The sequence below is a fragment of the Carassius gibelio genome, chromosome B18 (assembly GCF_023724105.1).
Source record: "Carassius gibelio isolate Cgi1373 ecotype wild population from Czech Republic chromosome B18, carGib1.2-hapl.c, whole genome shotgun sequence".
NCBI classification, from domain to species: domain Eukaryota; kingdom Metazoa; phylum Chordata; class Actinopteri; order Cypriniformes; family Cyprinidae; genus Carassius; species Carassius gibelio.
Genome location: NC_068413.1, coordinates 14,642,199 through 14,659,136, shown reverse-complemented (window position 1 = coordinate 14,659,136; position 16,938 = coordinate 14,642,199). Strand labels below are relative to the sequence as shown.

At 36.1% G+C, this 16,938-nt stretch overlaps 1 protein-coding gene across 18 annotated transcripts in view; it reads right to left on the bottom strand.

Moving 5' to 3' along the window:
* Nucleotides 1–16,938, bottom strand: part of LOC127977884 (ryanodine receptor 1) — a 98,313-nt gene that overhangs the window by 5,288 nt on the left and 76,087 nt on the right. For 6 of the 18 annotated variants that reach the window (XM_052583073.1, XM_052583072.1, XM_052583076.1 and 3 more), the window contains 19 exons: nt 15,814–15,893; nt 15,605–15,681; nt 15,350–15,423; nt 13,877–13,894; nt 9,091–9,171; nt 8,514–8,602; nt 8,236–8,364; nt 8,048–8,152; nt 7,915–7,968; nt 5,807–5,836; nt 4,738–4,767; nt 4,332–4,413; nt 2,129–3,438; nt 1,678–1,757; nt 1,413–1,584; nt 1,163–1,249; nt 586–897; nt 177–307; nt 45–87 (listed from right to left, as the gene is read on the bottom strand). In XM_052583073.1, the coding sequence (XP_052439033.1) occupies nt 45–87; nt 177–307; nt 586–897; nt 1,163–1,249; nt 1,413–1,584; nt 1,678–1,757; nt 2,129–3,438; nt 4,332–4,413; nt 4,738–4,767; nt 5,807–5,836; nt 7,915–7,968; nt 8,048–8,152; nt 8,236–8,364; nt 8,514–8,602; nt 9,091–9,171; nt 13,877–13,894; nt 15,350–15,423; nt 15,605–15,681; nt 15,814–15,893 (2,984 nt within the window). The remainder of the gene's footprint in view (nt 1–44; nt 88–176; nt 308–585; nt 898–1,162; nt 1,250–1,412; nt 1,585–1,677; nt 1,758–2,128; nt 3,439–4,331; nt 4,414–4,737; nt 4,768–5,806; nt 5,837–7,914; nt 7,969–8,047; nt 8,153–8,235; nt 8,365–8,513; nt 8,603–9,090; nt 9,172–13,876; nt 13,895–15,349; nt 15,424–15,604; nt 15,682–15,813; nt 15,894–16,938) is intronic. The other 12 variants (XM_052583085.1, XM_052583086.1, XM_052583087.1 and 9 more) reach the window with 7 other exon arrangements.

The window sequence follows — 16,938 nt, the reverse complement described above, 5'->3', positions numbered from 1 at the left end:
ATCTCTCAATACATCTACACACACAAGTATTGTAAGCTCCTGACCTTTCTCTTCACAAATTTGTCCCAGTAGTTGTTCGGGAAAGACCTGAGTGGAAAATAAAAGGGAATTACTGATTGCAGTCTTCACAGGGATACTTGCTTATACATTTAGAAATTATAATATAGTAGTATTACGGTGTATTGAGGACAAGTCTGTCCCACTGGCCCTTGATGTCATCATCTTCTGGTTGTTCAGTCACGTACAAACCGTCAAACTCCAGTTTACGGGCTAGTTCCTTCTCTCTCTTAAAGATGACCAAAGGAACCTACACATATGCGAAAACGTTAGCAGCTCACACTAGCTTAACCAAGTGAAAATAAATATTTCACACCAAAATTACATTTATGTCATCATTTACTCAATACATGACAGAAGGCTTCAGAGGAATATAGATTATAGTTTACAAGTTGTATGGATACTTTTTAGTCATTTAATGCTTTCATTGTTTGGAAAAGAGCAGTGTTGACACAGAAGAAAGTAAGTCATACAGGTTTGAAATGACATGAGGGTGAGTAAATGATGACAGAATCCAGGGCTCCTGACCTTCAGACAGTTGTAGCCGATGATACAGAGGAAAGAAATGATGGTGTGTAAGATAGAGAAGAAGGCCAAAGCGGGTTCCATATATCCAGTGCTCTCTTCCAGGAAGAAGTAGACAAACCCTTCTTCCTCCTCTTCCTCTCCATTCTCCTCCATTCCAGAACCTTCAGCTTCTCCAGCAGAGCCCTCAAAGATCCCAGAGCCCTCAAACACACCAGAGCCTTCAAATACAGCAGAGCCTTCAAATACTCCAGAACCCTCAAACATAGCCGAACCCTCAAACTCTTCCTCTTCTCCAGGTGGGCTGTCAGATACCTGCGGAGGAAGGGCTAGCTTCAGTCCAATTTGTTCTTGAAACAAATTACAGAAAATCACATGGCTGTAAAGTGTTTTCTTGAAGTGTTCAATGTATTTTATTTATTTATTTAATTTTTTGCTGTTCAAATTGCAAGGAAACCCCTTGTAGACCAGCCTGTAAAATGCATATTAAATGCATGTTAACTAAAAATGCTAAATAAATAATAAATCAAATAAAAATTCAGAGACCACCCTTGGGGCTCAAATTTATTATCATACTGACCCTGTAGAAGAGCAGAATGAAGTTGAGTGCAAAGGCAATGAAGAGAGCCAGGAAGCGCAGGTTGTAGAAATTGCGAGACAGATAGTTCTAGAAGAGAAAGTGGATTACATTTTAGATGCAATCAGAAAAAAAAGTTATGAATGAAAAATGTTAATAATATAATGAGATATAATATAACTGAATTAAACATGAAACAACATTCACTCTACACAACAGTGAAAGATGTATACAGATAAATAATTGTAATTACCATGAACTTGTTTCTTTGGACTTCCAGTTCATTCCAGAGTTCAAAGCCCTCTTCCTCTTGCTTCTTGCCTTTCTTTGCTTTAGTCTTTGCTTTTTTCTCCTCTTGCTCTTCATCTGTTTTTTCTTCTGGCTCAGGTTCTGCCTCCTTCTCTGCCTTCTCTCCATTTTCATCACTTTGATGGACAGAAGGATAAGATGAATTTGAAGATGAATAAGAAGACTTTTCACCAATGAAAATCTTTAATAATTTGATTCCCATTACTTACTCTGCTTTTTCCGGTTCAGGGGCTGTTTCTTCCTCTACTTTCTCCTCTTCTACTGCTTTTCCCTCTCCTTCCTCAACCACCTGAAATACCCACATGAGAGGAATATGTAGACTGAGAGATTTAGATTATGAGTCTACAAAAGCAAGAAGCGCCATTGTATTTGACAAAGAGTAGGAGAACAATGTGGAAACGTTCACTCTTAAGTTGCGGTCACATTAGCAAAATTTCACAGGTTAAAAAGGTCAATAGTATGTTGTCTACAATGATGTGATGTACGTATGAAGCACCACTCACACAGAAGTCATGTGATGAACTTAAATATTTTACCCTCACATAACGTTCCTAAGTAATTCCCGACTAATTCCAACTAAAACGATTGGATTTCACCTGTGAAAATTCACTGAATAAAGATGACATCTTTAGACTACAAATGCAAAACTCTTCTTCTCACCAGCTTCCTCTTCAGCAGTGGGCTGCCTTCTGGAGTCGGAGGCTCCTCTGGCTCAGTTTCTCCCATATCTCCTAAACCGCCGTGAGGACCAAAACCAGGTCTTCCACCATCATCCTCTTCTCCTTCTTCTGCTTCCTCCTCTCCGACTCCTGTTCCCTCCTCTCCCTCACCAGCTCCGCCTGATTCTTGAACTTTTCTTGCTCCTGGCTCAGGTGGAAGGTCACCGTGCACCTCATCTTGAGTTGGGTCGGGCATGTTAGTAAGGATCTCTGTCAATGTCATCTTCTTAGCACCCTCCACCAGACCTCCTCCGAAGAGAGTGTTCCAGATGAGCATGAAGAAACCTCGGCAGACGCTGTAGATGAAGTGCAGGATGCCAAAGAGGACAGTATAGAGGAACATGACCAGACCAACAATCATGTCCTTTATGGTCATTTTCCTGATTTTGCGGTAACGGCGTCTGAGATTGCGGAAAGTGAAGAGGCTGATGAAGTCCATTACGCTCTTGATGAAGTCTGCAAAGGCTGAGCTGGATTCAGGTGGTGCTGCTTCTCCATTCCCTTCTTCTCCTTCACCCTCTCCATTCCCGCCACCACTGCTCTCCTCCTCATCTTCTTCGTCCTCATCTTCTATCACTTCCTCTTCCTGCTCTGAGATCTGCGAGGCGATGTTCATCTCAAAAATGGTGTCCTCGCAGAAGTTCACAAAGAGCTCCATCTTCTCAGACTCACCACCCTCATTGACGACATCAAAGATGAACTGCCGCTTTGACTCTCTGACCTGAGGCATCTCCCACTGGTTGCGGTTGGCCTCGCTGATTTCAAAGTAGATCCGTTCTATCCTCTTGCCGGCACCCATGATCTCGATACGGCCCAGGAAGGGTCGGAAGTAGTTGAGCACACTCTCAGCTTGCTCCAGAAAGTTCTGCAAGCGAGTGTCATGAGGAACATGCTCAGACAGGTTGGTGAGTAGCACAGCAATGTTGAAGCCGATGTCTTTGGCTGGCTCTTGGAAACGATCTGCAAACTCTTCAAAATTGATCATCTCGTTCTCATCGGCTTCGGAGCAAGACAGCAGGAACTGGATCTCGGATGGAGTGTATTGCTTCTGACTGTCCATAGCCTTGGAGAAGTCTTTCTTGGAGATAAGGCCACGAGGGTCCGTCACATAGTCACGGAAGGCATCCGATGCCACAATGTCCTTCAGTTTGAGGAACATGTCAAAGAACTTGAGAATCATCTCTACGTTGCTGGAAGACTCAACCAGCATGTCAACCATCTGGCGAGCGATTGTGCCATTCACAATGTTACCTGTAATAATACAAGAAAAAACAGGCTGTAGATCATGACTTAAAGGATTAGTTCACTTCCAGAATAAAACATTTCCTGATTATTCAAAGATATTCATGTCAACGTTCATGTCACAAAGAGTTTTTTGAGGAAAATATTCCAGGATTTTTATCCATATAGTGAACGTTAATGGTGCCCGATGTTCCAAAGGTCCAAATTGCAGTTTTAATGCAGCTTCAAATGAATCTACATGATCCCACCTGAGGAATAAGGGTCTTATTTAGCGAAATTATCTTTCATTTTCTAAAAAAAAGTTTTTTTCTGCATTGTATGTCCATGACTTAACACATTACATAATCATGATTGAAAGGTCATGCACACTAGTTCTTTTCTGTGCACTTCTGTTCAAAAAGGTAGGGTAAGGTGAAAAACTCTCTCATCTCATCTCATTTTCTCCTCCAACTTCAAAACCGACTGACTTCATTTTACCTTTTTATGTAAAGGACGTTTGACTTTCTTTGCATGTTCGCCTTGTAAACACTGAGTCGGTACTTCTGCCATTGTCATGTGTGACCTTTTCAATGTGACAATCATTTTGTGTGACTATTTTTTTTAGAAAATATTTTGCTAGATAAGACCCTTATTCTTTGACTGGGATCATGTAGAGTCACTTGAAGCTGCAATGAAACCGTAATTTGGACCTTCAACCTCTTGGCCACCATTTAAGTCCACTATATGGAGAAAAAAATTCCTCAAAAACCTGAATTTATTTTTGACTGAAGAAAGAAAGACATGAACATCTTGGATGACATGAGGGTCAGGAAATGATAAGGACATTTTTATTCTGGAAGTGAACTAATCCTTTAAATGGCTTTACAGATTAAAGTTACATTTGATGGACGGATATTTCTTACCCTCTAACAGAGAGAGGAGCATCACCACCATGTCCTTCTGCAGATCCAGAAGCTCCTTCAACAGACCAATCTGGCTGGAGTCCTGTTTCACACAACCAGATTCAGACACAAAACAAAATAAAAAAAAAATGTTATGTAAACTACAAAATCGTTGTCTCAAACCATCACTTATAGAGTGCATAAAAAGATCTTTCAGCTCAAATATATTACTGGTACTGCATAGTTTTTAATATGATATGCAGCATGGAACCATAAAAAGAGAGTTTTTCAGAGAACACCAAATCTACTGATCAGGCTAAATTAGATTTTAGTGGCATAAATGAAATATTTATTTATTTGGGTGGGGGTCGGGGGGGGGGGGGGGGGGGTGCACTATTGGGACAATTTCCACCTACTCTCAGCTTACCTCAGAATGTGTTCTACTCCAGAAATGATCCTGGGTTTGCGTTTATAAACAGACACAAACATAGTATCACATACTGTAACCTAACATCTAACACAGGGACATTTAGAGATGGATATGAAGATAAAACAGCCTGAAGCAGATGTCAGTCCTGGCATAGATGAGGACTAACATATTCTTTATGACTTTGTATCAGCAAAATATTGCCACAAAGTGGCATAGTACGTAATTCCTATTACTAACAATAAATATCTAGGTTCTTTGCAAGCACATTTTATATGTGCCTAGCTAATGGTCTAAGCATATGAAGTAAAGCCAGCAGACACATAAACGGTCTTTCATACAAAACTATATCACACACACCTGCAAACACAGTATACACACCAACATGTTTAACAACAAAAGAGCACAAAGGCCTGCACATACACATAAAGAAAGATTAGATGAATCTCACAAAACTGCAAAATCAAAAGCGAAAAAAAAAAGAAATGGTATATTGTTTCAGTGAAACAAATGTATATTGTATTCATAGGTTCATAATACAATATTGCAATGAATATCATTTGGTTTAGGATTATTTTAATTGGACAAATACAATCAAATAAAAATGTAAAAAGTACACACATGAATGCACTTTTTATACTTTTTAAAATGTGACCCAAACGTGATCTTGACAGGTTTTGTGAGATTTACGCAGTGTTGTACAGATTTTCTTTAGACTGTATGTCTGTATATGAAAAATTGAACATAGTGCAGGTCGAGGGAAATACATTTCCTCTACAAGTGAGCAACAGCAGGAACATTGCATAGTGACACCTCCCTCAGCTCCAGTATATCAAAATAAACCCAACAAGGTTAAGACTGCTTTCAGAAATTCAACACTGATACAGTGGGGACAGAGGGAATGTACATGACAAAAAATTGCAAGTGAAAACACTTGCAGAAAACGTGCCGAGACATAAGCAATACAACGGAAACAGGAAGCAAAGAAGAAACTGTTCTGTGTACTGTGAACGTGTGTGGAAAGCAGTGCACAAGTGTGTAAGATGGAAGCAAAAACAAAGATCCTTACGCCATTTCGGAGTCCAGGGTCAGGGTGCATCTGGCAGGGTTACACATCAGAATAAAAATGTTACCCATCAACATTTTTAATACATTTTTGTATTTTGTATTGATTTTGTATCTCCAACTCTCTTAGATATATTTATTCATTCAAATTTGTTATTATTATTTTTTTGCATGTCTGTTTTATAGTCTCTCACGTCTTTTTATGCAGACAAACAGGGCAAAGCTGTTTTATATTAAAATTAAGTAAATTTTGTTGAAAAATAAGCTCATTACAGTTAAGTTGGCCTTGTCAATTTGTTTTTTTAGGAACCAACTTTGACAGGAGGGCACTGATCTTTCGGCAGACTGGAGACAGGTAAATCAGCCATATTCACATTTTTGAAGCCTGAGAGAGCGGGAGAGATTCTCAATTTTAAGAAATACAAAAATGCAGTACACAGGTACCAGATGTGTAACACACAGAACAAAATCAAACAACACAACAAGAAAGGTTACGAGAAACAACACATGATTAAAGATTATAGAGCATAAACATTCACGTCACACTTGTGAACATGTTCCACATTCATGGATTAGTGGCGATACTGGACTAAACATTTATATAATAGAATAACAATAGTGTGAAATACAATACATTCAATAATCCACTATAATCAAGCTTGGAAATAGTGATCAGCCAATAAACTGAGACAAATTCTACACTATTTAAAATCTCAGTTACATTTAAGAAAAGCTTGCCATAAAACAGATGATACTCTAAAGAAACAACCAAGGGCCAGTTTTACTTTCAGCTTGCAATAGCACAAACTGTCTTTTGCCATTAAGATAGTAGTCAGGATTTTCAAATACATTTTAGCACTGAAAAGGCACTGTCATTTTTGCGCCTGACCTTATTGACTATGCATTTGTAGAAGTTTCCCTTTCAGACGCAATATTTTTGGGAGGAGAGAATTAAAATTTAAAAAAATTTATTGCAAACTTCGACAATTTATGCAACGCAATTTGCTAAGGTTATGCTCGTCAAATTACTGGTATTTGCGCCATTATTTAACACCAACAAAAAATGTCTTGAACTATTTTGGGCTTGAAATGGATACAATTGTTGTTTCTAGGAGAAGACACTGTAGCTTGGTAGAAGAGAGGATTTTTCCACATTTCGGAATGCCAAAAGAACACATTCTCCGAACATGTCATTTGGCAAGCCACATTATTTTTCATTTGCTTCAGGAAATAGAAGATGTCTTGGAACCCTCAACTAGGAGGAGTTACCCAATGCTAGCTCTATCAAAACTTCTTGCAACCCTTCATTTGTTGGCCTGTTGTTCTTTTTAACTTACTGTTGCTTCTTTATTTATTATTTGTTTTTTTTTTGCGACTACACTAATTTGCGCTGCGCTTGGTATATTGCATTGGTCGATATGTAAATGAGATGTTGTTTCTGTGTTCTTTAATTTGTACGTGTTAGTAGTAAATTACCCTTCAAGAATTTTCCACAGCCATCAGCGCTGTTTCAGAATTGCGTTTGGAATTTGCCCTGTTTAGTAAAACTAGCCCCAAGTCTCCTTATAAGTTTTAATACTCCAATACTTTGTTTTAATAACCACAGTCACCACCAAATTAGTAAACGGATCAGTAACTTATTAAAACAAGTATTAAATAAAACAGATTTTAATTAATTAATTAGTTAGACTATGCCTAATTAAACATTAGTACTGAGAAAAAAATGCAACCTCCAAAACAGAGAAAATATTCTTCATCAGTCTTCTCTGACCATATATATATATATATATATATATATATATATATATATATATTTGTATGTATGTACATGTATTACATGCATTTTACTTCCATTCTGTTGCGCAAATTATAAGCTCAATGCAAGTTAAACACTACGAAAATGTACATTTGGAACATTTAACATCCGAATAGTCCTGCTCTTTTCAATTTTTTTTTTTTTGCAGAAATACAAAAAATAAATAAATACAAAATAAAAAATAATGCATTTTTTTCTCTGATTTCTTTTGTGTAAAGCTGGTGAAATTATGTTTTGATTTTAGATTAGGCAAAACTCAATGTCAAGTATTTGAATGCCAAAATAAAACAACATACAGATGATACTGATTCAGTGTTGATGGAACCTTTTCTGGAAATATCCGAGGTCTTCTAGGTGCAATAAAATTGATCAATATAATAAGATTTATCAGTCACATTAGAGGTGTGTGTGCTCAAAGTGTGTTCCCACCTGTGCTAGCTTCATCATCATGTGCGCGAACACGTGCAAGAAGCCCACCACGGCATCCCACAATCTGCTGTGAGCCAGAGACTGCTGATTACCAGTGCAAGGACCCTGTGGTGGAGAAACAAAAAGAAAAAAAAAAGATAAACTATGCAAGTTTGATAGAGCTTGACTGCACATGGTGACATCAGTACCTGGATATACTCAGTCAGGCTGTTGAAAACCTGTTTAGCAACCGTCATTGCCTTCGAAAAGTTTCTTTTGCCTGGTTCGTCAATGATATCCTTCCCAGAGTAATACCAGTAGAAGTCACTGATAGACTCCTGAGACAGAAAAGAAGACAGAGTGAGGACAATTATTCACTTTATTTGTTTTCCTGTCCTCATACGCAATGCCATTAACACATTTTTAAGTGTCCAAATACTTTAGGTGCTAGTATATGTAGACGAAGTTAGGAGAGATGAAGCTATACCTGCAGTCTGAGCAGATAGTCAACCGTGCAGATGATGACGTTGATCGTAGTCGTGCTGCCTGTCTGTGTGCGCAGATAGTTCTGGAAATCTGGAGAAAGACGGTAATGCAAAACCAGCTGCTCTCTTAAATAATTAGGCATTTCATTTTTAGGCATTGTTCGGGGTCAGTGAGATTTTTTATGCCTTTGAAAGAAGTCACTGTGCTTATCAAGGCTGCATTTATTTGATAAAAAAATACAGCAAAATAAATAAATAAATAAGTAATATTGTGAAATATTATTACATTTGAAAATAATATAATTAAAAATTTTTTTTTTTTAATTGTTAATTTCTTTTTTACATTTTAAAAGTGTTCTTAATGTTCATTTTGATCAATTGAATCTGTTCATGGTGAATTCAAGTTAAAGTGATACAGTGTATATGTAGTGCAAGGGCTTTGAGATGTGATGAGATGTTCTTGTTTTTGGAACACATCTTTTTCTGATTTCATGATTTTCTCTTCAAACACTACAGCGAGTAAACCGAAGTGGTGGAGGAAGTGTTCAGAAGCATTAGTCTACATCTCAGGAAGCTCACCGTTGTTGTGGCCTTCACAAAGCAGCTGCAGGAAGCGAAAAAGGTCACAAGTGAATTCATCATCTGCCATCACTTTCTCTTCTAAACAGGGACACACACATACACACAGCATGAATGTGCGAGAAGAACTCCTGAACAGTGCTTTACTCTACACTCTAGAGACCTCTAAATTGTTTTTACAATACATTTCTATGATTAAATGGTTAATTTGTGAACTAAAATGGGACAAAATATCTCTAGATAGGAATATGACCAGACCATTCTTATGCAGATAGACAATTTTCTTTTGTAGTTTATATTACAGAGATAGTTAACCCCAAAATAAAACTCCTGTCATTGTTTAGTTTCCCTTGTGATATTTTAAACCCATATGCCGTTTTCCATGCCACCATGAGTTCAGGCGGAAGGGAAGTGAAAAATAAATACATTCAAATAAATTTGAAATACATTTATTTCCTGCTAAGTATACTACAAAAACATCCTCATATTTATGTACTTAATTAAATACCCTGCAATTGTACTTTTAGTGTACTAAACTTGTATACCTAAAGTCTGCTAATTTTGTACTTAATGCACTTTAATTGTGCAGAAGTAGTGCTGAGAAGTCCAGCTAAAGATATACTCTTTATGTCTGAAGTATGTCTGACTGTGCTAAAGTGAAATCATTGCAAATTTACTTTTTGCATTGAATACTGCATTGATTGTTTTTCAAAGATCACACAATCCTCATCAGATGTGACATTAAAACATATTTTAGGCTTAATATCAAGAAATGTGCATTGTGCACAAGTAATACTCCAAATAAAGTTGAATTGTATTTTTTTTATATATTTTTTTTTCTCAAGGGATATATCAGTAAATATGTTAATAGATTTGAACTATACTTAGTATATTGCTATGGTAGATAGTATATAAAATAGTATATTAATATACTAACATACTGATGATATTAGTATATAGGTTTTAACTACTTAAAGCATTTAGCATCATTCAAAATCATTCAAAAGTTTGGGGTTAATATGATTTTTTAATGGTTTTTAGGACGCCTTTTATGCTCACCATTGCTACATTTATTTGATTAAATACCAATGTGAAATACTATTAAAGTTAAACATTTTGATTTTTAATATATTTCTGTGATGCAAAAACTATTTTCAGCATAATTAATCCGGTCTCCAGTGTCACATGTTCTTTTAGAATCGCTCTAACATGCTGATTTGCTGCTCAAGAAACTTTTCGTATTGGCAAAAATGTTTGTGCTGGAAACAATAATGCATTTTCCCCCCAAGACTTTTACATGGATAGAAGGTTAAAAAAAACCAGCATTTATTTAAAACAGAAATCTTTTTAATTTACGTTTGATCAATTTAATGCATCCTTTTTTAATCATTTCTGAATAATCTCTGCATATTTTTTATTGACCCCCAAACTTTCGAATAATTTATCAATGTTGTTTCATTTAACAAAATAACAGCATATGGGTTTGGGACGACACAAGGGTGAGTGAATAATGCTATAATTTAAATTTTGGGGTGAACTATCCCTTCACTTTTCAGGGTGATTAGGGTGTCTGTGAGTACAGTATAACCATTCACAGCACTTTCAGCCCAGCAATTAGCATGTTAGTGAACCAGATCTGTTTAGCTGTTCACTGCAGAACAGACCAGCAAACGTGGAAAGGGGAGGCAGAGACCTGATGTCCACACTGAATCCACAGACTAAAGCCCTCCCCTCTCTTAGAATGGCAACACTAGTAGACACACACACACACACACACACACATACAGTCTGACAGATCACACATTGAAAATATGGAACAGGGATATAATATAACGGACATGGAACATGGATAAACACAACCGACACTGAAATGACACACGACACAGTGAGATCTTCATGAAGGACACAAATAGAGAAGAAGACAAGACCTGAACAAAAAACAGCACACAGACCCACAATCATGCAAAACAGATCTACTGCACTCCTGGAGGTGTGGGAAAGATGAGCCAGAGGTAATGTGCTAAAAAGGATAGATGATGGAATAAGACACTATTTGACAAGAGTAAGACTAATAAGAAAAACATAAAAAAATACCACTGCGTGAAAAAAAGAAAGAAAATGAACTTTAAGAAATTAAGCTATTTTCAGATGTCAAGAAATGGGAAGTAATACATTTCATACACATCACACAGATTTGGGGCCCAATATATATCAGTCCGAGAGTGAATATCTGGAAACGAGGTTAGCTAGATAAAAATAAAATAAAAAAAACAGATGTCACAAAAAAGTGCACTGCTATGTCATTAAAACACATTTCAATTAATGAACTTATGCAATTGTACTGTCAATTGCAGTATCATTTGATTTAATTATAATAATTAATAAAATACAGTTGTAATTATTATTAATGGATACTATTTTTTTGTCATAGAAATCATGCATTACATTTAGGCCATCTATAGTTTAAGGATGCACTTGCTAGTAGGATATAAGTTAAAGGTGCTGTAGGGAACTTTTGTAAAAAAAATATTTTTTACATATTTGTTAAACCTGTCATTATGTCCTGACAGTAGAATATGAGACAGATAATCTGTGAAAAAAATCAAGCTCCTCTGTCTCCTCCCACTGGTCCTATTGCCATTTGCAGAAACTCCATCGCTCCGGATAAAAAATAACCAATCAGAGCTGCGGTCCGTAACTTTGTTTGTGTTCAAAATGTAGAAAAATGTATATAATAAGCGAGTACACCATGAAACCATTTTCCAAACCGTGTTTTTAGCTTGTCCTGAATCACTAGGGTGCACCTATAATAAGTGTTTATATTCGGACTATTTTAGATTGCTTAGGGTATACCGCGGAGGAGTAACCCAGTAACTTTGTGATTCTTCATAGACATAAACAGAGAAGATGCAAGACGCAAGCAGTTCTGTTTATTAACCGCTAGAGCGTCAAAAGTTCCCTACCGCAGCTTTAAGTCAACTATAAAGCATGAATGAATGTTAAATCAGCAAGCTGTTAATTTAAACATGAATAGCTTCCATTAATCTGTAGGCCTGTTTAACCCTTCAAGATATTCACTTTGAAATGCTCTCCATAAAGCTCTCAAAACTGGATCACTCCATTGGGGTTTAACATTGAGAAGCATTTGCTTGAATGTTCTGGGTCCAAATTCATGAAAATCTTCATAAGATATCTACTAAGAAAAAAGTTCCTTTGTGCAATTCATGAAAAATCGTCTTTTTTTTTTTTTTTATACGATAACGGTGGTATGGAGCTTTTTGCCCAAGACTTGCTGTTAAAATACTCAAAAGTACAATAATAATAATAAGTGCACACTTTTTTCATTCTACTGTAACTGGCATTTTCAGAACTTTGTGTCACTTTTTTTTTTTTTTCTTGGTTTAAATAGTTATTTTTTAAAGAGTTTACTTTTCTTGTCTGAGTGCTCTCTCTTTAGAGTGAATGCATCCTCATATATGCACTCTCATATTTTCTGAACACAGGCAAAAATGTGTCATAATTGTTAAAACAAAAAAAATAAGGTATATTTTCCTTGTTTTCACAAGTACAACCATAATTGAATTAATCAATCAGTTGTGTCACTTCTGAGCACTCATGCACTAGTAATAATACATATAATATTTAGTATTTTAAACAGCCCACAAAACATCTAACCTTGGGGGACTAAAGACAAAGTTAGAGGTCTTTAAGAAGTTATCAAGAGCTTTCTTCACCACAGCCTTCAAAACATTCTTAATACATTAATATAAAAACTATTGTATTCTTAATTTAGAAATAAGAAGAAAATAGCGGTGAATCTGGTCCCTTGAGGGTTCTTAGGGTGTTGCAAGACAATTGCTAGGGTATTTTGGGTGATTGGGTTTACAATTGTTTTAACGTCCACCAGGCCAAAAAGGACTGCTAATTGTAAACCTACTTAATAAACTAATAGCACACTTCTACTCAAAATGACTTGGTACTCAAAATGACTCGATCATTCACGTCCGACGAGATTTGGAACATTTTCTGGAGAGCGATTGATGGAGAGCAAATCTGGGCAAACTTTATAAGAATGATATGGAAGATGACTTTTGTTAATGTTACTGATGTCAACTAATGAAGGTTAAAAAACGCTCTAGAGACCAAACACTAAATAATTTCTACGGTATAATGTGCCATGTCAGACGCTCTCATCTTATGAAGTAAACATGGCACCTCATTATTTGAAAGTATTGTTCAAATAATGTTAGATGGCTCATTTTAGGGGATAAAGGACTTTGGGAGTTTCCTGAATCTGCAAATCATTTCATGGTTTTGGTGACACTGGTCACCACAGTTCTCTGTGATCTCCTCAGAGAAAACTGATCAGAAAAGAAAAGACAGATGTCTTCCTTTCCATTCAATCAGTCAGTGAATGCTGGAGTTACAGTAGATCTGTGACGGAGCACTCAAGGGCAAAGTGCAAACTTTACAGCCATTGCAATATAACAGGAAAAGCTGTATAAAAAAACCTCTCAGAAAACAGAAGAATTGCATTAGAGTTACATAATGTGGAATCTATCTCTTGTTTTATAAGAATCGAAAAGGAGTTGGCTGCACCAAAACATTAGCAATGACTGAAAAGAGTTCTCTTTTAAGTTCCCTTGAGTACGAAATGAAATGCAGGTAAACTACACACCAACAAAATGAGATCTTCACAAGAGCTGAAAAAAGGAGGAAGACAGGAGGAGATGGGACAGAAGGAAAGAGGGAGTGATGATAAATATATAGAGACAAGATTATTTACCACGCTCTAGCTTGATGTCTGAAAAACAAGGAGGAAAGAAGGAGAGGAGAGGTGTATACAGGGAGGTTGGGAATGGAGTGATGGTGGTAGGAAGAAAGAGAGAGAGTCAGTGAGTTGGACATTGTAGGATTGTAGGCTTCCGGCATGGGAAATATAACAGACTAATACAAACAGGTAAGCTACGATGCTTCTGTAAGAAACAAAGAAACTGCACATTAAACACAGTCTGAGTCTTACACATACAGAGTGGAAATGTCACCTGTGGACCAAAAAAATCATATGATAAAGTAAAAACCTGCAATAAACAATGTCTTAATCAATATTTTTGTAAAGTTTTGCAGTAAAAAATATCTAAAGAGGCAAAGCTGAAATATTAATACTTGTTTTTAAGAAATACATACTGAATTAAGTTTGTTTTTCTCACACCAATGGCAAATTATTTAAGCATACTCCTCATTCAGTTTTGTTAGATTTATGCTTCAGACAAGTATAATGCCAATGGGCTGAGAAAATAAACTTTAAAAATATATATTTTCTGAAAAAAAGTCTAATTATCCTATACAATTTGTCTTATCAAGTAAGATAGATATGCATACAAGTAATAAGACAAAAATACTGATTAAGAAATTTATATATATATAGAAGAGCTGGGTATAACTCGTTAAACAGTAACTTAACATTACTGTAATTTCATTATTTTTCCTTGTAACACAGTAATGCGTTACATTTTACATTTATGTAATTTGATTACAGTTACTTAAGTTACAAATGCAGTGTTAAAAATTATGAAGTAAAAATAATGTTTTGCACATCAGTATGTCCTTTAATAAATCACTGGAGAATGTGAGCTAAAAGGCAGGATGTGTGTGATATAGGTGAGCTCAGACGGGAAAGACACAGATTGTAGATATTGGTAGTGTAGTGTAAGCTATACAAATAATAGGCTACTCGTGTATTCTTCAGTCATTATTTAATTAATGAAAGAACTATGAGTTTCTCTTGGTAGTGTATTTTCTAGGTTTTACTTGAAAAGTAAAGTAAACGAAAGTAACTTGAAAGTAAATTAATTAGGAATCTGATTACGTTTTAAATGCAGTAATGTAATCAAATTACAATTTTAAAGTAGTAATAGTAATTATTAGTGGATAATTTTTTTTATAAGTTACTTACCCAACACAATATATATATATATATATATATATATATATATATATATATATATATATATATATATATATATATATATATATATATATATATATATATAGGAACAAAAATAAAAACAACAGATCATCACACAGTAGTATCATGAATCAGCATGGAGGAGTATATATCCGGTTCTCATTTAAATCCTGTTGTGAATGTTTTGAATTTGCCATGATGAAAATTCAGATATAGTGTGATTGGGTCCTAAACTCATCACTAAAAAGGCGAGAGATCGGAGGTTGCAAATCTATGTGATGTTAGACTCACTTGAGCCCTCCTCTGACACCATACCAAGACCATCTGCCTTATTCTGTCTCTCAAACGCATTCAGATCCAGAACACTGTCAACAAACAAAACGTCAAATTTATATAATGCATCTACAGTCTACCAAATACATATAGTCAGCAATGCAGAATACACTTTTTGTTGCAAATATTGCTATACTTCAACATAACTCTGAAATAAACAATACTGATCATTTTAAAGTTAATACTAAAAGAAAAAAAGTGATGGCCATGTACCTGCAGGTTTGCATGAGAGCCTGTAGGCTAAGGAAGAAGCCCACATCTTTCTTGTCTTTCAGGTAGTCCAACATCCTCTGGCACAAGACATCAAGACAGTTTTGTCAATGTTGCACTGAGTTAATCTGTTAAGCTTAGCATGGTAACTTCATTTAAGAAATTACACAGGTATATTTATTGCACTAATAGATAGAGTACTATCAGCTGACCTGCTGAACATCACTGTTGCCACCATTGAGGATGGAGATGCCAAGTTTGAGAGTAGAGGACACCATGGCTCCCGTCTCACCTAAAACACATTACAAAAGACCAAAGCTTGTGTGATTGTTAGTCAGACTGGTAAGGCAATTTAAAGTGTAAAGATCTACAAAAACAGTTCAAAAGATTGAGGCCAACGAGATTTTTTTTTGTTTTTGACCAAGGCTGCATTTATTTAATCGTAACCACAATAAAACCACTAATATTGCTAGATATTATTACAATTAAAAATGTGTTTCATTTAAATATATTTTAAAATATTATTTATTCCTATAAAGGCAAAAGTCGAATCCATTACTCCTGTCTTCAGTGTCACATGATCATTCAGAAACCATCCTAATGTGCTGATTTGGTATGTAAGAAATCTTACTTGTTACCCCCAACTGCTCCCCGGGCGCCGCAGCATAAATGGCTGCCCACTGCTCCGGGTGTGTGTTCACAGTGTGTGTGTGTGTGTGTTCACTGCTCTGTGTGTGTGCACTTTGGATGGGTTAAATGCAGAGCACGAATTTTGAATATGGGTCATCATACTTGGCTGAATGTCACGTCACTTTCACTTTTTTCACATATTTTACATTATTACATCTCTCTCCCCAGTCTGGCATGAACGGCTCGAATAGTTCCTCTATTAAATGAAGGCTCGCCTTCTGAAATACGAAATGAGTTGTGATCGGTTAGCTGGGCAACTGGTCGGGCAATGTCATGCCCCTTGCAATAGCCGCCTGCTGTGAGCTTCAGTGTAAATATTGCATCAGAATCAAATCAATTTAAGTGCAACTTAAACCTGGATGATTGTAACCACTCTAAGTTTGTCTGCCTTGGGAAAGCTAGCATGTTTCCAACGGTGATAACATTCATTGCCTTCTCTAGTGCAGCTCAACCAGGTCTCGTCCCATTTGCAGGTATTTGCGATATTACAAATCCCAGAAAATATGCGTTGTAGTCCAAACTACAAAGTGTAGTCCAAACTACAATGTGTAGAAATTAGTGGTGGGCAAAGATAAATTTTTTTAACCTAGATTAATCTCACTGTAATCTTGGAATTAATCTAGATTAAAATGTCTTATTTGAATTCT